This window comes from Zingiber officinale, chromosome 9B (genome assembly GCF_018446385.1).
Source record: "Zingiber officinale cultivar Zhangliang chromosome 9B, Zo_v1.1, whole genome shotgun sequence".
In the NCBI taxonomy this organism is placed as follows: Eukaryota; Viridiplantae; Streptophyta; class Magnoliopsida; order Zingiberales; family Zingiberaceae; genus Zingiber; species Zingiber officinale.
This window is the reverse complement of record NC_056003.1, coordinates 31062691-31083596: the sequence shown is the minus strand read 5'-3', so window position 1 is coordinate 31083596 and position 20906 is coordinate 31062691. Positions and strand designations below refer to the sequence as shown.

Below are 20906 nucleotides of genomic sequence, written 5' to 3'. Positions count from 1 at the left end.
CATTTCAAACGGAGCCTGCTCAATCTCTCACCAACCAACATAATATCAGAAAGTGGAATGCCTGAGACCCTTTAGCTAGCATATCAGAGAAATTTCTATGTTGTAATTGATCTGGTTCCCAATATAGCATCGATGAGAAAAAAATTTATGGCATTTACATATGTCTGTCCATGCTTGCACTTTGATTTGTAGAATGGAGAGTTGCAATTTGCATACTTAATCATAAAGCAATTGTTTAAATTGATTGTTTTATTATGTGAGATGCACAGATGCACTTATTCCAATATTTTTTTAAGTGAAGGTCAATGGCCTGCCCATATTAACAATATGTGTGTGTGTATGCAAATTACACTAGAACTTTAGTAATGCCACTTGCAGTTATTGATCAGATGATGATGGTGAACCATTTTGTCTAACTCAATTTTAAGGTGGATAATTTTGACAGTGCATTAAAGCATATGACATGCATGCGTCAGATGATTAAGATTTGATGAATATTAACACTCCCTCCACAAAAATCTAGCAAAATGAGACATAAGGACATAAATAGTAGTGAGAAAACAAATACATTGGTGTACCTCTATTTGACAATAATTCATTCAAATGACTATGAGCATTAGAAGGAACCTATATGGAATATGTGGGTTCTTGGAGGCAAGAGCAGAGATCACATCTCCCAAAGCTGATAGAACCTATAAGGAATATGTGGGTTCTTTACCTCCTTTTCAAGCATACTAGAGTACCTTGACAATACAAACTAAATCAGATAAACAGAAGTAGTTTTTTTTTATGTATAAGATCCTATATCACTGATATCAAGATGTTCAAGTCTAAAAAGGATATGTGATTCACATCCTGTTTTCACAACATCAAAAAGCTAAAAGAGAAAAATAAATCAAAAGCATTTTGCCAATATGGTTCAATTTTCTTCCTGTAGACAATGCATGCCATTTGAAATTTAATCACAAACAGGGTGGATATACAAACAAGATCACAATTCAAGCCATTGGATGTGAATATAGTAATAGCAATATTGCTCAACCACAATGAAACGTCACCAAATTAACAAAAGCAATCTAGCTCAACTCATAGTGAAACTTATACTCATAAGACAAAAAGGTAATTTAATAATATCAAAATCAAACCAAATCATGAGAAAAGGCTCAAATAAGATTAAAGCACAATTAAGATTAACCCAAACCTAAAATTAACTTGGATTCATCCTTCAATAAATCAAAATTGATCTAAAAATCTCTACTGAATGTCCTAATCCAAGTGTGCCTTGAGTGACCCTCCATAATGATAATCCATTCAAATCGAAGCTTCTCATACTAAGGAATATAACAGAACCTGCAAACTGAATACAAAATAAATAAACTATTTGGTATTCAATTTAGGGAGTAAGAGTTCACAATTCAGCCTGATGACATAACTAGCCCATCAAGGGATACAGACTGTGATTATATCCACTGTAGAATTTATATGCTTTCAAGACCACACCGCATCTTCTCACAAATTTTCCATAGAAAATATATGGAAAGGAGAGAATTAGAAAAACCTGAACATTGAGCATACAGGTTATACAGTCCTATGTCATGCGAATGAGACTAGAAAATGCAATTAATAAACTGGAAATCAGAAAAGCAAGAGTTACATTTAGAAGCCAAGACATTATAACTTTGCCACGTGCTCAAGAAAGACTCAATTCCAGATGCAATCTATAAGATCCTGATGTATCTAAAACTAATACCAGAAAAGGGATTATATTTCAGAAAATCAACAAACAAAAGCATTAAGATATACAAAATTAGAGTAAAAAAATGCCAAGTTAGGCTAGAAAGCCAAAGAGATTATACTATGGACCTGATTAAGAAATTCATCATGCCAATTATCAAGAGTGTCAAATGATCTTCGGACATTAACATCATAGACTAAGACGCAGCAGTCAACTCCTCTATAGAATGCAACACCAAGACTCTGGAATCTTTCTTGTCCTGCAGTATCCCAAATCTAGACCACAAAATGATGCACAATTAAAGCACTAAATTAAGGAACCAATAAGAAGCTTGCCAATGGTTCGTTCAATTTCAAACTCACCTGCAAGGTAACGAGTCTGTCATCAACAAGAATTTCCTTGGTGACAAAATCAGCGCCAATGGTGACCTTATACTGCTGTGTGAACTTTTTGTGCACATATCTAATGGTGAGGTTTAAGAGACCACTAAATGCAGATAGAAGGCTACACAACAATTAGACCATGAGAACTTGTTGCCTACTTGTGGGTAGACCCGATTACCGGCAGGATCCAAACCGGGTTATACCCGTAATTGGATCAATAGGCCGGCTAGCCGTTACCCGTTGACCTGTTATATATTTTGAATGTTGGAAAAATCGTGAAAGCAAGGAAGGAGAACTGTTCGTAGGTGGCCTCGGCTTTCTCCGGCGGCGCTCCAGCGACTGTTGCTGAGATGCAAGGACAACAAGGAAAGGAAAAGGTGGCCGTGGTTGGCTTCAAAAACAAAAGGGAAATGGGAGAAGAAGAGAGGCTGCCGTTGAGAAAAAAAGGAGAAGGGAGGCTGCCGTTGAGAAAAAAAAGGAGAAGAAGAGATGGGGGAAGAAGAAAGAGAGAAGAGCGTGGGAGGGAAAAGAGATAAGAGAAAAGAAAAATTTATTTAAAAATATTTATATTTTATTTTGAATGAATAGATTTTAAAACTGGATTATTAGAGTATTTAGAATTTTTCCATGGTCCTTCGTTATCATATTGGCGCCACGTCTGTATTTTAATATTTTAACATTTTTATTTTTAAAATTAAAAACATTTAATAAAATTTTAAAAAAACAACGAAGAAGTGGCTCCATGAACACAGAGCCACTTCCTCATAATTAACGAAGGAGCTCCCTCGGTGGAGCCATGTCATAATGGGAGCTCTGTGTAGATGCTATTATCTTAATTCATTTAAATTCAAAATGATCCTTACTTTTGAAACTATTTAATGTATTTAATTTAAACTCAATCCTAACTTTAATTCAACACATTCCTTATGTCTTATTTAATTGTTTTATTTTTATCTATTCAAAATTTTACTAAAAATTTAAATTAAAATTTTAAATATTTTTAAATATAAAATATAAATAACAATCTTGAATTGTGATGAATCATAAATCGAATCGTGAACCATAATCGTCTTAGACGATTAAGATTAAAAGTTGACCTATCAAAACCATTGAACGGTTTAATTCTGAACTATGGTTGGATCTTGTTGTGGGACTTGCCCCACTTGAACATAATACGATTCCAAAGCAGTATTCATAGTGAGGAGAAAATTAGGGTACCAAATAGGTTGGTAACCAAAGATCAACAAGTAAAGCAAAAAATTAAGTTTAAGAAATCTTCCAATATCCGCAAAAGGATTTGTTTTAGCTGTAGAAAAAAATCAAATATAAATGAGGCACAACAAGGAAAGCTTCCGAGTATGAATGCAGAACAAGGTATAGGAACTCAGGAGCATTGTGTAAATACTGACATGTCAATCTGGTGTGAAATACAAGTGCATGGAATATTTGCACCTCTTGCTATTCATATTTTAAGAAAGGTTTGAGTTTATAATAGTTGTGCTTAATGCATGATGAAAACCACATGCATTTGCAGAATTAAAGCAACATATATATGTCAGTCCAGACTGTCGATTTCATTTCATTTCGAACTCAAAAAGATAAAGTAGAGTAGGAGCATTGAATTCCATATTAACTGAAAGAAGGTTGAACTGGTTGGTCTGCATATTTACAAGAGCAACAAGCGGAACAATGTGTGTAGTAGTTGGTGCTGCCAGTGATGCAGATGATTGAAGGAAGCTGCCTTGTACATTACTCGGTGCTACGGCTTGACCCTGCTGCATTGGAAAATTTAAGGTTTTGGCTTTAGGGTTTAAAGATTATGATATATTATTAAGTCTAGAAAATTTTTTGAAAAAAAATAATGAGACAATTTTATTAAGAGCTCACGAGCATGCGAAATATATATATCATGAGATAATTTTATTAAGGTTTAATTACGTTTATTTAAATTATTTCAATTATAATTCGGAGTTGATTAAAACTATTTCCCTTGGCCCCCACCCTGTTTCATCCTACGCAATGCCTTCAGATGCGTCCCCAGGCCAACTCAACGCATCCATGGGGCCTCAAGGCGCGCTAGCTGGCACACCTCCGTTGAAGTCGGTGCCAACTCATGAGCAGAACAAAATATTTTGCTCGTATTGGGCGAAATGGAAAGAGTTTTAATCCATATCCTTGACGCACTTCTGTTGATCCTCCTACAAATCCCACCAAGGTTCCACCACATCTTCTTGCGACATTTGATCTTGTTTCCAATGATCCACCTCCTCTTTGAAGAAGCTCTAGACCTCACAGACCTCTTGAAAGATATAGTTTTTCAACCCCTGTGACTATGTCTATTACTTTGTCTTCTATTTTCATTCCCACTTATTATAAATAGGTTATGGAACATGAGTGTTGGCAACAAGCAATGGAAGTAGAACTTCAAGCACTAGAGGAAAACTATACTTAGGACATTGTTTCTTGTCCTCCAAATATTAAGTCCACTGGTAGTAAGTGGGTCTATACTGTGAAACTCAAGTCTGATGAGTCTTTAGATAGATATAAATTGGTTGCTCTTGGAAATAAACAAGAATATGACATCGACTATTAAGAAACTTTTGAACCAGTTGCTAAGATGACCATGGTGAGAACCATTCTTGTTATTGCATCCTCTAAATCTTGGCTTTTACATAAGATGGATGTAAAATGCCTTCTTGAAGGGAGATCTTAAGGAAGATATTTACATCAAACTTCCACCTGGTATGTCAATGACAGCTTCTCATGAAGTTTGCAAGCTAAGACACTCTTTATATGGGTTGAAGCAGGCACCTAGAGCTTGGATCGAGAAGTTTTGCAACATTCTTCTCACCTTCTCTTTCACACAATGATATTATCATCACTAGTAATGACAATCGGATGATCACTAAGCTTAAAAGTATGTTGCATAGTACATTTTAAAATGAAAGATCTTGGGCATCATATGTATTTTTTCACTCTCGAGATTATGGTTTGTTCTTGAATCAACATAAATATATTTAAGATCTCATTGAGTTAGCTAGTTTAAAGGATGCTACTATTGTTGATACGCCAGTGGAGGTGAATGTAAATACTGAAAAGATGAAGGCGAGCTTTTCCTGATCCTTTTTCTAACAATTACAAGGCCCAATGGCTCATATGTTGTCCATATAGTTAAAAAATTTATGCAATCACCTCGACATCTTCATCTTACTGTAGTTTGTTGCATTATTTGATACTTAATTGGGTACTCTACTCATGGCTTGTTTTTTTTCTACAAAATATGCTCTTCATTTGACTGCGTATAGTGATGCAGATTATGTTGGTTGCTCGGATACTAGAAAGTCTACAACAAGTTGTTGCATTTTTCTTTGGAGATGCGTTGATTTATTGGAAGTGTACGAAGTAGGATTGTGTCTCTAAATCTTCCACGGAGGCCAAGTATAGAGTCATGTCTGCAGTTTGTTCTGAAATTGTATAGTTACGTGGTCGTTTTTTGAACTTTGATTTCCTCTAACTAATCCAACTCCACTTATTGTGATAATACAAGTGTCATTCAAATAGTTGTAAATCTAGTATATCATAAACGCATAAAGCACATAGAGGTGGACTGTCATTACAATAGGGAGGCCTTTATTCGTGGTGTTATCACTCTTCCTCATTTTACTACTGATCGCCAAATAACTGATATCTTTATGAAAGGTTTGAAAAGGCAACAACAAAAGTTTCTCAATAGCAAATTGATGTTGATAGACTTACCTGCATCAATTTGATTGGGGATGTTAATATATTCTTGTTTCCTTTTGTTATAGCTTATATCCTTTGATTATCTCTCTAAGATTTTCATTATTGTGGTATATATCCCTTGTAATTATTGTTGCATTTATTCCTATATTAGACCTTAGAATTAAAAGGGATTTGATAAGCTAAAATTATAGTTGTATCTCTTCTTATATTTTGTAAAAGGTGAAATCCATCACCTTGGCGGCCTCCCACAACTGCCCCATACCATTGGGAGTGAGTAAATCAGGAAACTGAAGCTAGCCATCACATGAGAGGGTAATTCGTCAGGCTTTGCATGGATTCGACACTTGCTCAATTCTGCAAATCTGTCATGTAATAATCAACTCGGCTATAACCTAGGGGCTGCAAACATAATATGCATATACAGAATTACTAAAGAACTCGGGTATGACCTAGGTCACAAGTTAAGCATACCCATAATAACGTGCATGAATATTCAATCTTCAATAAAAAGATCATGTGCAGAAGTTTGACAACTTGCCTCTTTATTAAGAGGAATATACCCATTGAGCTTTGCATTACTAAAGAACTCAGGATGGCTGACATCAATTTCTTGGTGCCCACAAACATAATATGCATAGACAGAATTCGAGTATAAAAGATCTCAAATTCTATTTTTCAAGATATAAAAGACCGAAATTAAAAGAAGTACAGATAACTCACACCTTTCAGGAAAACAATGATTGACAATCAACAAGAAGACAAGTCAAAACTATGAAGTAATGTGTGAACGGCAAAGTTAAGAATTCTATAAAGCATCATAGATGAGTTTTAGAATCAAAATAGACCTGTACATTTAGGAGGACCAAATAAATGATTTATATTGTAACAGTTAAGATGCTCCTTATACAAGATCCCTTTGTAGTAAGGTGGGAAAAAAAAAAGAATCTAGTCATGTGTTAATATCTGTTGCAAGTTTCAACATATTCTTAGATAATTATAGAGCAGTAATTACTGACAGTATATCAAGCTATATCTATACAATTCAGTAGGAACGAAGGGCAGAGAAATAGGAGGGAGAGGAGTCTGGGTTAGCAGTAGAGAGGAGAAGAGAATATTAGCATGCATATCTGTTCCAACTTTCAACATGTTCTTAGATAATTATAGAGCAGTAAGTACTGACAATCAAGCTGTACCTATACAAGTAAGTAGCAAAGGAGAGCAGAGAAATAGGAGGGTGAGTAAGCAGGAAAAGAGAAGAGAGTATTAGTATGCAGTACTGCTTACCCAAGGGATCCCTGGACCAATGGTAGGGTGTGGAACCAGCAGCATCAATGGTTTCTTATCTATATTTCTTGGTCTTCTCCATTTAATGAAGCCCACATTAGGCTCTCTCAGTTAATGCTGGTAGTTGGATATTTCTTGCCGTTAACATCCCTCTAGACTGTTTGCAAGACACAAATACTCTCCAAGGTATGTTGTTGTAGTCCAATACCAGTCACATTGTTTTCATCCGCTGTTTTCAGTCCGATTTTGAGATGATCGATTTTGACTCCAAAATTATCCGTTGATTGATTGCGTTGCTTCTCCTTCGGAAAATTTTAATAAAATAAACGATGAAAATTTATCCACCGTGAAAACTTTTCCTTAATTTTGCTTTCCACTCTCCCGGTCGGCTTTAGGCATAGGCCATCAAGGCCTATGCCTAGGGACCCAATTTTTATTGGGGCCCATTATTTTTAATGTATTAAAAATATTTTTTAAAGATAATGAAAAAAATAGGTCCACATAATAAAAGATTATGCAATTTCATTATCTAAAAATTAGGATCATTATTTTTTAATATATTAAATATATTTTTATGTATACCTTTTAACAGAATGGAAAAAAATAGGATCTGCATAATTAAATAAATATTTGCATGATCTAAATCTATCAAAGTTTCAGATTTCACAAGGTTCTCATTATGATTCCAATAGATAGAGTCATAAAGAGACTCATTTTTCAACAAATTAATTTTTTAAAAATTATGAATGTTATTTTATAAAACTTAATCTATTCCTCTTCAATATCTCTCAATCATAGCCTACTCTCGTTACATTTCTCATTAGTTGATGATGCTTTCTCTTTAATCAATAAGAACATGAATTAAATTTTTTTTATCTTATTCATACAATACAAAATAAAAATGTTAGTTTTTTTTTTGAAGTTTCCCCTCTTCTTTTCCAACTCTCTCTCTCTCTGTGCTTTTCTTGCTCATTGAGATTCGAGAAGAGAGACTTCACATCTCCACCTAACACTAACATGCTGATTTAGTTGGTACTACTATGCTCCTTGATTAAATTCAAATGTTCATGCATTCATCCATATTGTGTCGGATCAAAATGGAAGATTTTATTATTTTTTAGCAATAATGAGTTAGATACCTTTACCATTTCGCTTTCTTGATAGATTAAGTTTAATATTTATTTAGATATATTTACAATCATAAATTATTCAATTTTCCTATGTCTTCATTCTATCATTGGTTCAAGTAATAAAAAATATGGTAAATTTTTTCTTTTGCTCCGTTGTTAAAATGGTTTCCATTTAGTTCGTGATAAATGATAATGACATCTTTATTTTCTAAGGATTGTATTTAGTTTTATCGTTTTGTACATTATTTTTTATTTGAGCATGGGAGAATGATTTTTTTGTATCGTTATCCTATTTTATTGTTCTTATTTTCTCAATTTTATTCCTCTTTTAAAAGTTGTTCTCTCCGCCTTATATTTAAATAATTAGACATACTTCTATCTTCTTCATTTTAAAACAATTTTGAATACACTTATTTTTAGTTAACTGAATTGTAAACTTATTATCTACTTAGATATTATTATATTTAATAATATTCTATTTAATACCGTAAAATTTATATTTATCTGAATTAGATTATCTTGAATATAAAAATTTAATTAATAATTTTACATCAAAAAAGTGAGAAAATTAAATTGTATAAAAAAAATATTTTATAAAATTAATATTTAATTTGTTAAAAATTTTAAACCGCCATTTTCTATCAAGTCTAAATGAAAAATAGTAAGGTATTTTTTTTTTAAAAACAAAGTCAAAAGGCTTAAAAAAAAATTTCTATTTAAGGTCTCAAATAGGCTTGAGCCCGCCTGCTCCCAAGTAAACAGAGCCTTAGTTCAAGAGGAAGAGGTAGATACTATCTGGAATATATTAGTACCGTCGTAATGTAATTCAATTCCTTGTTAATAGGATGGAACTGCTGATACTTTACAACCTTGAGAACATGACAAAGTATATGCGCATATAATAGATCATGTAGAAAATAAACTTATAACGATAAAAAGTCATCTTCACAAAAATAGTCAAGCCACGGATCTCAAAGAACCTTTAAGAAATTTACTTTCATTGTCCTTGTCCCTCTCTCTTTATATAAATCGTCATCTCCACCAATTCAACTTGGGTTTGAGCATGACCGGGGTCAAGGACGCCGGCGATGGGGTGTACCCAAAGTCGCCGGTCCTCGAGCTCAACCTTTTAGGCAAGCTCGGAGCGATCAAGGCCAAGCCCGCTTCGCCAGAACCCGCACCGAGAGTGTTCGCGTGCAACTACTGCCCGAGGACGTTCTACAGCCCTCAGGCTCTCCGTGGCCATCAGAATGCTCACAAGCGCAGCGAAACCTGGCAGACATGCATAATTGTCGAGCCATTAGAAAAGCAGACATGCATAATTGTCGAGCCATTAGAAAAGCAGACATGCATAATTGTCGAGCCAACCAACGACGACGAGTCTAAAGTCTAAGTGTCAAGTCAATGTAATTGGAGGACTGACCTGGCATCGCGTTTGAATATCCTCCGACGGAAACGCTGCAGCGTAGAACGGCAAATATCCGTTGTGGCGCCTGTACGACAGCCAACCTGCAGCGGCGGACGCGGCCGAAGCACCGTACGGCTTGTGGATCACGGAGCGCACTTGTACGTCGAGCCTACGGCCAGCGTACTGCAGAAATTCCGCTGCTAATGTCCTCGGGCAGTAGTTGCACGCGAACACTCTCGGCGCGGGTTTTGGCGAAGCGGGCTCGGCTTTGATCACTCCGAGCTTGCCTAAAAGGTCGAGCTCAAGGACCGGCGACTTTGGGTACACCCCATCGCCGGCATCCTTGGCCTTGGCGTTCCAGATTGGTGGAGATATATATATATGTACATAAAGAGAGAGGGACAGGAGACGACGATGAAGGTATGAAATCATGATTGATTTCTTAGCATAAATGAAAAAAAAATGGTTTCTTAGCATAAATGGAAAAAAGATACGAGCAAATCTTATATGGTAACTTAGCTATTGATATAATTTATTTCCCTGGTCTCTTTTCCTTTTACTAATTTTTTAATTATGGCAATTTTGCTTAAATGGAAAAAAGATACGAGCAAATCTTATAAGGTAACTTAGCTATTGATATAATCCCATTTATTTTCCTTGTCTCTTTTCCTTTTACTAATTTTTTAATTATGGCAATTTTTCTTAAATGGAAAAAAGATACGAGCAAATCTTATAAGGTAACTTAGCTATTGATATAATCCCATTTATTTCCCTTATCTCTTTTCCTTTTACTAATTTTTTTTAATTATGGCAATTTTGATTACTCCAAATTAGGCGTCCATTAATTTCCGTTGTCTCTTTCCCTTTCACAATCGATTGAGGTAAGCTAGCTAGGCGTCGAATGAAAAATTTATTCAAAAAACTTATATTTTATTTTGAATGAATATATTTTAAAACTAGATTCTGAGGGTATTTAGAACTTTTCCATGGTCCTTTGTTACCATATCTGCGCGGTCAAAAGTAAAAAATCTCATATAATTTTTCATTATCAAAAAACTTCTCTAACAACTTGTTCATGGGTTTCATACTTTCCATTATATATATTTTTTTCTCACATTTACTACATTATATATAATTAGATTTTAATAAAATCTAAATTCACAAATTGTCAATATGAAATAACATTAATAATTAAAAAATGCATAAATATTACGGTAAATGTATAGCAATTAAAAAATTATTTTTCATTAATCATATCAGTAGCATGCCTAGATATACCGACCAAATCGGCTTGAAGTTGATGATGCAGTTGATTATCACGTAGTTCACAATTTCTCCGGAGGTATTCTTGAAATTCTTGGGTAAAGCCTTGAAATATTTGTGATGGATCGGAGGATATCCTTTATCATTCGACCAATTGACTATTGTACCTCACTTATTTTCAATAATCATATTGAACAAAATAATGCATTTATACATGATGCCCTTCAAATTATCCTTATTCCCAAATCGTTCTGGACCTTTGATCATTGCCCATCGAGATTAGGACACCCCAAATATCCGCACAACATCCTTTCTCGTAGACTATTATTATTCCTTAAACATTTTTCTCTTGGGATCCTAGAGGCATGGAAAGCTCTTGACAAAAGTAGCTCATTATATATAGATCCCATCAATCAAATAGTGTTCTTTTGTATACTGTGTATTGTTAACCATAAAATTAACCTCGGGTGCATTTCCTTGTAAGACGTTGTTGAATCAAGGTGATTTATTAAGCTCGTTGATATTATTACACGACCCTGCAATCCCAAAAAAGGCGTGTCATATCCATAAATCCGCATATGCGACTTCTTCAAACACAATTGTTGGGACGTCATGATCTCCCCGAGTAAACTGGTCTTTCCAAGCGACGGGGCAATTTTTTCATTGTCAATGTATGACCCCAACATGCGAGGGAAGTCGTCTCTATATTCATGCATTTCAAGTAAATGTTGGATATCATAAGCATTAGGTCTTCTCAAATATTGGGCCCTGAACACTTCAATTACACATCGGCAGAAGTTGAATAAGTATGGGATGACCGTTGTTTCAGCAATTTGTAGGTACTCATCATAATGATTAGTAGGGACTCCATACACCAATTGACAAATGACCGCTGTGTATTTCTGAAGTGGTGATAAACTTTTTTCCCTATCGCATCGACTTTCCATTGAAAATATTCTAAATGATTTTTTAAAGCCTCGACTATATGAAAAAATAACCCTCTTTGTATTCGGAATCGACATCGGAATATATCATCATGATATATTGACTTATCAGAAAAGTAATCATTGAAAAGACAAGCATGTCCGACTTCACAATCCTGATTCAAATATCTTCTCCTCTTTGTTATACGAGAAGAACTTTGAGCTCTTTGATGTACCGTTTATTGCTACTCATATAGCCGGAGCATTCATTGTTCATCTATATCTTCCGTATTTTCTATCAATCCATTTCTCCAAAATTCACAAAGCATAGATTGATCTGGATTTTCAACCATTTGAAATAAATCGAGATATTTTCGAGATTGAAAGAAGTAGAGAATTGAGAAAATGATAGGAAGAATGAAAGTTTGAGAGAATATATTTATAGATAATTTGTTTTAATAAAAAAAATAAAAATTAATCGTTGAACAATGCCTAAAAATTAACATTTCCTAGTTTTTTTTTTAAAAAAATAAAAATAAAAATGTTTAATAAAATTAAAAAAAAAAACAACGAAGAAGCGGCTCCATGAACATAGAGTCACTTCCTTATAATTAACGAAGGAGCTCCCTCCTACTATGGGAGGGAGCTCCTTCGGTGGAGCCATGTCATAGTGGGAGCTCTATGTGGATGCTTTTATCTTAATTCATTCAAATTCAAAATGATCCTAATCTAAATTCATGTGATCCTTACTTTTGAAACTATTTAATGTATTTAAGTTAAACTCAATCCAACTTTAATTCAATACATTCCTTATGTCTTATTTAATTGGTATGTTTTTATCTATTCAAAATTTTACTAAAAATTAAAATTAAAATTTTAAATATTTTTAAAAAATAAAATATAAATAATAATCTTGAATTGTGATAAATCATAAGTAGAAGACGGTTAACATTAAAAGTTGATCTATCAAAACCATTGAACGGTTTAATTCTGAATTATGGTGGAATCTACTTGTGGGACTTGCCCCAAATAAACATATTACAATTCCAAAGCAATATTCATAGTGAGATGAAAATTAGGCTACCAAATAGGTTGGTGTATTTTATCATGATTGATATTTTGTTGGCCAGATTTTTCTTATAGGTACCAAATAACTTGATTCTTATATAAGGTCATGCTCTCTCCTGTGACACGAACCTTTTCAACTAACTCTTAATTAGTGGGCATTTTATTTCACAAACAAACTCCCAAAAATAATGACAAGAATACTCAAGGACATCTGTTTTCTTCATATTAAACATCAATATCTCTCTTTACATGTTAAGTCCAAAAAAATTTGACTATACCACTGCAAAAACACAATCTTCATGTTAAAACAAATTCATATTCCTTCCTTCCCTTTTTAAAAAACATCTAGATTTTTTACTGATAAAGTTTTGCATTGCTCAGGAAAATGTTTTTCATCTCAAGCTAACACAAACTACCCATGAGAACTTATTCACATAGAAACTGAAAATATTGAGAACCTGCATAGTATCCTTTCGTGTTATTATAACCATTGTACAATCAGACATATTGATAAGGTTATTAATAAATCAACAATCTACTGAATACAGTCTCAGTCTCTTTCAATTGAGTGAGAACCCCTAGATAAAGCATATTAGTCAGTCCAAGGATTCGGTGGTATAGAAAATATCAATTACACTAAATTACATTGCAACACAGGAAAACCCCAACAAATTAGAACGGTAAAAGAAAGCTAATTTAAATCGTTGACATAAAAAAAGTTCCCTATAGCGCGAGAAAAGTAGAACGCGAATTGCACTAGGCTAAGGAGACTAAATATTAGTACAACAGAATAATATTATATTAGTCTTGCTTACATCTTTACACTGTCGTCTTATGGTTTTAGAAAATCAACTTATAACTAACATGCCTGACAATAAAGAATATGTTCCATTAGATTATCTGGATGAATTATGGGAAGAATTTTCATAAACAAATTTAATGTTTACCCAACTTAGTGCTAAGCCTACAGAGGAACTTACTTGTCAATATGACTAGATGTTAAAAATAGGAACTGATACCGCTCCTTATTTTGATTTGTAGTTAGTATCCATCTATAGACAAATGAGGTACTTGCAAGATCCATAGAAAACAGGCATGTAACCTTTATCTCCAACATATATTTACCATTACTATTCCCACAACTCCATCATCTAGAGGAAGTACTAGAAATTTGCTACTTGAAACTAGGGTATCTATATTAGAAACCCGTATTAATATATTAGAAACTGAGATCAATAATCTCCTTAACGCAAATAATCTCCTTATATATAGTAACTTCACTTGGAAAATCTATAGATTAAGGGAAGGCAATTCAACTCCCAAACTCACCCTCATATACAGTCCTAGTGTTTATTAAAGCTTCTAGCATTTGTAGCACAGGAAAAAAAACTTAGACATTAGAGTCAAATGTCTTGTTAATATTCATGGACATGAATTTATACTACATGCCTTTCTAGATAGTGGGGCTATTAATTCCACTATTGATGAAGCCACACTCCTTTCTATCTTACCAAAAACCCTGTAAAAAATGCCTCTCAACCATTAGTCAGTACCCAGTTTGATGGACAACACTTAACTTGCACACTGTTTGTCACCAATACCCATCTCCGTTTTTATGATAATTGTGAAGAATATAGCACACCCTAGCTCTGTCAAAACTTTGGGTTAAACTCTTGCTGCATCCTAATATCCACTTAATCCTAGGACTTTTCTACTTACAAAAGATTATGCTCTATTTTTTTCCCACAATAATCGTATCACCAATAGCTTCTAATTATCCTTCTATTGTTAGTCCTTTTCTGATTATCCTTCTATTGTTAGTCCTTTATGTAGGTCCCTTGCGGCCGGCAAGAGGGGGGGGGAGGGTGAATTGCCCTGCACAATAAAAATAACAAATACCATTTTCAAATAATCGGGCTTAACACAATTACACACTTAATTGAAAAGAATAATAGAATTAAAATAAGTACGAGACAAATAAATTTTTACTTGGTTATCAATCAGAGGGTTGCTACTCCAAGGAAGATAAGCTCACTAAGAAGATCTCCTTCTTGAACAAAACGTCGGAGTCGAAGAAGCCTCGTACACGAAAATGAAGCTTGGAAATGAAAAACAAAAAGAGATTCTAAGTACAAAGTGTGTTATTTGAAAAGGAGAATACCAGCACTTTATTTATAGTCCACTAGTTGAAACTGACTGTTTACTAACGTTCAAATCCCATCTTCTCGTAAATGGCTACGCAACGGATGTAGGATAAAATTTTATCCCACTGCTAGCGCTCGGACCCTGGCAGATGCTAATCTACAGCATCGAGGAGTCGAGGCACCCCGGCTGGACCAAAGTGGTTCGGGCGCTCGGAGTAGCTTCAAGCACAAAGAATAGCTCCGAGCGCCCGAAAGAGAGTCAACTTCCAGTTGACTTTTTGTCCAAGCTTCCGCTCTGGCTCCTCTTGCTTAGGTGATTTTGGTTATCCGAAATTAGGCTCAGTCGAACCCATCTTCTGGCCTTCTCAAGTAATCTTCCGCTCCAACGTCTTGTCCCTCAGAAACGCTATGCACTTCCTTCTTATCCGCTAGCGTACTCTTCCACAGCACCTTGTCCCTCGGACGCACCGAGCTCATCGACTCCTCCTACCATCCTTCTTGCTAACTACGTCTCTTGCTCGACTTCTTATGCTCGTAAATTCCTACACACTTAGACATAAGGATCAAGTCGCAACATGACCTAATTTGACTTAGTTGATCACATCAAAACTACCATGAGATACTTACATTCTCTCCCTTTTTGATGTGAGTAATCTAAGTTATGTTAGGGTAAACCAAAAACAAATAATAGTAAAATGGCAAGTATATAATTTGTAATTAATAACATTTAATACAAAATCAAAAAATGTACCCTCCTCCTATACTTAATCTGTAATTCTCCCCTTTGATCATATTAAAAATAAGAGAAATATTGAAAAATAACTTTGAAATAATCTCTCAGAGACATAATTTTAAATTTTGAATAACTTTGAAATAATAATTTAAATTTTGAAAAACTGTAGTTTTGTGATTAATAAAGCAATTTGGAAAAAATCATTTTTAATTGTTCAAAAATTCTAAAATTTTTTGTAACAGTGAAATAGACATATCCAAAGTGTTGGTGCAAGTTGCACTAACGATCTAACTCAGGTTTTGATGAATGTCAAGTAAGTTAAGTAAGGTGTTGGTGTGATCTAACCACATTACTAAGTATGCAGGAAATTAGCCAGATAGGTCAACAGGCCGATCGAATATCTAGCACGAAGTCCAGATAGGTCAATGAGCCAACCAGATATCTGGTAAGAAGTCCAGCTAGGTCAACAGATCGACCAGATAGCTGGTGCAAAGTTCAGCTAGGTCAATGTGCTAACCGGATAGTTGGTGCAAAGTCCAGCTAGGTCAACGGGTCGACAGGATAGCTGGTCCAAAGTCTAGCTAGGTCAACGGACCGATAGGATAGAAGGTGCGAAGTCCAGATAGTTCGACGGACTGACCGGATATCTTGCAGGAAGTCTAGTTGGATCTGCGTGTTAGGATCTCTTCGTACGGCTAGAGAGGGGGGGTGTGAATAGCCGCCCCAAATCACTCGTTTCTTCCTACAATTCGTTAGCGCAGCGGAAAAATAAACTAGAAACGAAAGGAAGAATATCAAACCTTAACACAGCGATGTACGAGGTTCGGAGATGATGCTCCTACTCCTCGGCGTGTCCGTAAGGTGGACGAACCCAATCAATCCGTCGGTGGATGAGTCCCCGGAAAACCGGCTAATAAAAACTCTCCTTCTGGGTGGAGAAACCTCGCCACAGAAACTTCTTGCAACAGCAAGAAAAGAGTACAAGGAAAATAAGAAATAAAGTACAATACAAATGTAAACTTTCTTGCCTTCTCTTCGACTGGAAGAAGCAGCTGCTTCCAAACGCCTACAACAGCAGGTGACCCAGCCGGAAGCTCACGCGAAGCTTCAAAGCAGCTCAACAAAGCTCAACAGCAAGCTTAGCAGCACCAAGAACAGCAAGAAGGAAGAAGAAGTTGAAGGAGAGAGTTCACCGAAGTCCTGTAACCCTCTTTTATACCTGCGAAGAAGAAGAAGAGCAGATGCGCAGCTTCTGATCGGTCCATGGACCGATCGGGAACCTCTGATCGGTCCACGACCGATCGCCCCTCGCCTGATCGGCGTCTCACGGTCGTGGATCGATGCCTCGCCATCGATCTATGCCGATCGGTCCGCCGACCGATCAGGGTATTCCCAGACCGATCCAGGCTTTCTTCGCGAGGTTGCGTTGCCTCCTGATCGGTCTGCACCGTCGATATTCAGCAAATTGAGTACGTACGATCGGTCACCGGACCGATCGGGACAAATCGATATCACTGGATCGGTCACCGACCGATCGGCAAACGCAGATATCCGGATCGGTCACCGCACCGATCCAAACTTCGACCCTAGACCTAAGGCTTCCACACAACATTGGTCAACCTGACCGTTGGTACATCATTCTAGCATCCGGTCACTCCCTTGACCGCTAGCACTTCTCCACACCGGATGTCCGATCACCTTGATCCATCTGGATTTTCCTGGCTTCACTCACAGGACTTTCCATCGCCTAACATCCCGGTTAGGACTTTCTCCTCAAGCTTCACTCACCAGGACTTCTCATCGCCTAACATCCAGTTAGGACTTTCTCCTTCACCTCCGGGACTTTCCAACTGCCTAACATCCCAGTTAGGACTTTCCCACTACCTGGCTTCACTCACCAGGACTTTCCAACTGCCTAACATCCCAGTTAGGACTTTCCCGTGCCAAGTCTCCATACTTGGACTTTTCGTGTGCCAAGCTCCCTGCTTGGACTTTTCCAGTGCCAAGTCTCCATACTTGGACTTTTCTAGTGCCAAGCTCCCTGCTTGGACTTTTCCGTTGCCAAGTCTTCATACTTGGACTTTTTCCCGAATCAGGTCAACCAGGTCAACCTTGACCTACGGTTGCCCCAATAATCTCCCAAACATCTATTCTTGTCTCATATCAAGAATACAACTCTTCCACGAGTGTCAAACATCAACATGCAACTCAACTAGGTCAACCTTGACCTAAGGTTGCACCGATAATCTTCCTAAGTCAAACATCAAAATACAACTCGAGTCAGGTCAACTCGAGTCAGGTCAACCAGGTCAACCTTGACCTAAGGTTGCACCAACACTGCGGACCGAACAACTGGCGAAATGGTAAGTAAAGGTAAGTCACTGGAGGAGAGTGACTAAGTGACGACACGTCTCGATTGAGGGGACAGTAGGCATTGATCTAGGTTAGGTCCATTTCAGATCTCTAATTTGAGACCTTGATTAGTTTCTAGTCCTGGGAGGACAGAAACTCAGCTGCAAAGCTGCTGCAACCGACGATTGTTCCGAGGACTTCTGATCGTGGTCTGTAGACTGACACCAATAATTGTTGGTGCAACCTTAGGTCAAGGTTGACCTGGTTGACCGGACTCGAGTTGACCTGACTCGAGTTGTGTTTTGATGTTTGACGATGTTTGACGAGAAGAGAGTTGTATTCTTGATGTTTGACAAGAATAGGTGTTTGGGAGATTGTAGGTGCAACCTTAGGTCTGTTGGTGCAACCGTAGGTCAAGGTTGACCTGGTTGACCTGACTCGAGTTGACCTGACTCGAGTTGTATTTTGATGTTTGACTTAGGAAGATTGTTGGTGCAACCTTAGGTCAAGGTTGATCTAGTTGAGTTGTATTTTGATGTTTGACACTCGTGGAAGAGTTGTATTCTTGATATGGGACAAGAATAGATGTTTGGGAGATTATTGGTGCAACCGTAGGTCAAGGTTGACCTGGTTGACCTGATTCGGGAAAAAGTCCAAGTATGGAGACTTGGCAACGGAAAAAGTCCAAGCAGGGAACTTGGCATGGAAAAGTCCAAGCTTGGCAAGCGAAAAGTCCAAGTGTGGAGACTTGGCACGGAAAAGTCCAAGTATGGAGACTTGGAAAAGTCCAAGTATGGAGACTTGGCACGGAGAAGTCCAAGCGGAGCTTGGCACGAGGGAAAGTCCTAACTGGGATGTTAGGCGGTGGAAAGTCATGGTGAGTGAAGCCGGGGAAAGTCCTAACTGGATGTTAGGCGTGTGGAAAGTCCGGTGAGTGAAGCCAGGGGAAAGTCCTAACTGATGTTAGGCGGTTGGAAAGTCTGGTGAGTGAAGCCTGAGAAAGTCCTAACTGGATGTTAGGCGGTGTGAAATCCTGGTGAAGCCGGGCAAGGAAAATCCAGATGGATCGGGGATGATCGGACATCGGTGTTAAGGAAAGTCCAAGTAGGTCAAAGGATTGACCGGACACTTGGGAATTCTAGCAGTCAAGGGAGTGACCGGATGCTAGGAATGAAGTACCAACAGTCGAGGTTGACCAAATGTTGGTTTGGAAGGCTTGGGACTTGGTTTGGGCAAAACCAAGTCACTGGTAATTCGATCGATGCGGTGACCGATCAAGAATCGATGTGCTCGATCGATATCTCGATCGATCCGCAGACCGATCGGAAGGTGATCGGTAGCGAGAAAGGCGCCTGATTGGTCCGTGGACCGATCAAGAGCTTCCCTGATCGGTCGTGGTGACCGATCGAGACGATGTCGCGGAAGGAAGAGCTTCAAAGCCAAGAGTTGGGATCGGTCGTGGACCGATCCGATCTTTGATCGGTCCACGACCGATCGAGTTCTAACGCTGCAACGCAACGGCTAGTTTTCTTCTGTGCTTCTTTCTGGGCGAGGGCATCTTCTGTGAAAAGCTTCTTTCTCTTCTCTTCCGCTACTGAGCTGCTTGCGGTGCTTGAGCTTTGTTGAGCTCTTCTTCGAAGCTTCGCGTGAGCTTCTTCCTTCGGCTGGGACTTCTGAGAAGCTGTTGCTTCTTCAACAGTCGACAAGAAGGCAAGGGTTGCTTACATTTGCTGTGTATTTACTTCTTGTTTCTCTTGTATTTGTACTCCTTATCTTGCTGTTGCAAGAAGTAGTTGTGGCGAGGTTTCTCCACCCATAAGCAGCTCATATTTAGCCGGTTCTCCGGGGACTCATCCACCGACGGATTGGTAGGCTTCGTCCACCTTACGGACACGCCGAGGAGTAGGAGTTCATCTCTGAACCTCGTTACATCGGTTTGTTTTTCTTCTCCTTAGTTTCTTCCTTGTATTTCCGCTGCGACTAACCCTAACTGTAGGAAGAACGCGAGAATTTGGGGCGGCTATTCACACCCCCCTCTCTAGCCGAGTACGAACGATCCTTACAAGGTCAAGGTTGACCTGGTTGACCCGAGGTGAGTTGACCTGACTCGGAAAAGTCCAAGCAGGGAGCTTGGCACGGGAAAAGTCCAAGTATAGAGACTTGGCACGGAGAAGTCCAAGTATGGAAACTTGGCATGGGAAGTCGGAGAGGGCTCGGTAGCTCGTTCTCCGGACTGAGGTCAGAGAGGGCTCGGGAGCTCGTTCTCTGGACCGGATGGAAGTCGGAGAGGGCTCGGTAGCTCGTTCTCCGAACTGTGGTCAGAGAGGGCTCGGTAGCTCGTTCTCTGGACCGGATGTGAAAGTGAAAGTCCTGGTGAGTGAAGCCAGGCAGTGGGAAAGGTCCTGGTGAGTGAAGCCAGGCAATGGGAAAGTCCTGGTGAGTGAAGCCAGGCAGTTGGAAAGTCCTGGTGAGTGAAGCCAGGTGAAAATCCTAGTAAGTGAAGCTAGGTGAAAGTCCTGGTGAGTGAAGCCGGGCAAGGGAAAATCCAGATGGATCAAGGGTGATCGGACATCTGGTGTTGAGAGGGTCAAGTAGGTCAAGGGAGTGACCGGATACTTGACACGAAGAGAAAAGTCCAAGTGGGTCAAAGGGATTGACCGGACACTTGGTGGTGAGTCTTAGCAGGTCAAGGGAGTGACCAGATGCTAAGCATGAGATACCAATAGGTCAAGGTTGACC

General features: G+C 37.9%; 1 protein-coding gene across 1 annotated transcript; it reads right to left on the bottom strand.

Moving 5' to 3' along the window:
• Positions 1-787: 787 nt before the first annotated feature.
• On the bottom strand, positions 788-12123 carry LOC122022906 (ras-related protein Rab7-like). The gene is made up of 5 exons (XM_042581014.1): positions 12077-12123; positions 9376-9387; positions 2098-2197; positions 1864-2010; positions 788-877 (listed from the first exon to the last, which is right to left on the bottom strand). The coding sequence occupies exons 1-5, from the start codon at positions 12121-12123 to the stop codon at positions 788-790; spliced, it is 396 nt and encodes a 131-aa protein (XP_042436948.1).
• Positions 12124-20906: the final 8783 nt, after the last annotated feature.

Excerpts from the sequence above, each read along its gene's own strand:
- LOC122022906 (XM_042581014.1), bottom strand. The coding sequence starts at position 12,123 with ATGAGTAGCAATAAACGGTACATCAAAGAGCTCAAAGTTCTTCTCGT. Across the intron at positions 2,011-2,097 it reads ACAGACTCGTTACCTTGCAG|ATTTGGGATACTGCAGGACA; the intron begins GTGAGTTTGAAA and ends TTTGTGGTCTAG. Across the intron at positions 878-1,863 it reads ATGATGAATTTCTTAATCAG|CTTTTTGATGTTGTGAAAAC; the intron begins GTCCATAGTATA and ends TTTCTCTTTTAG.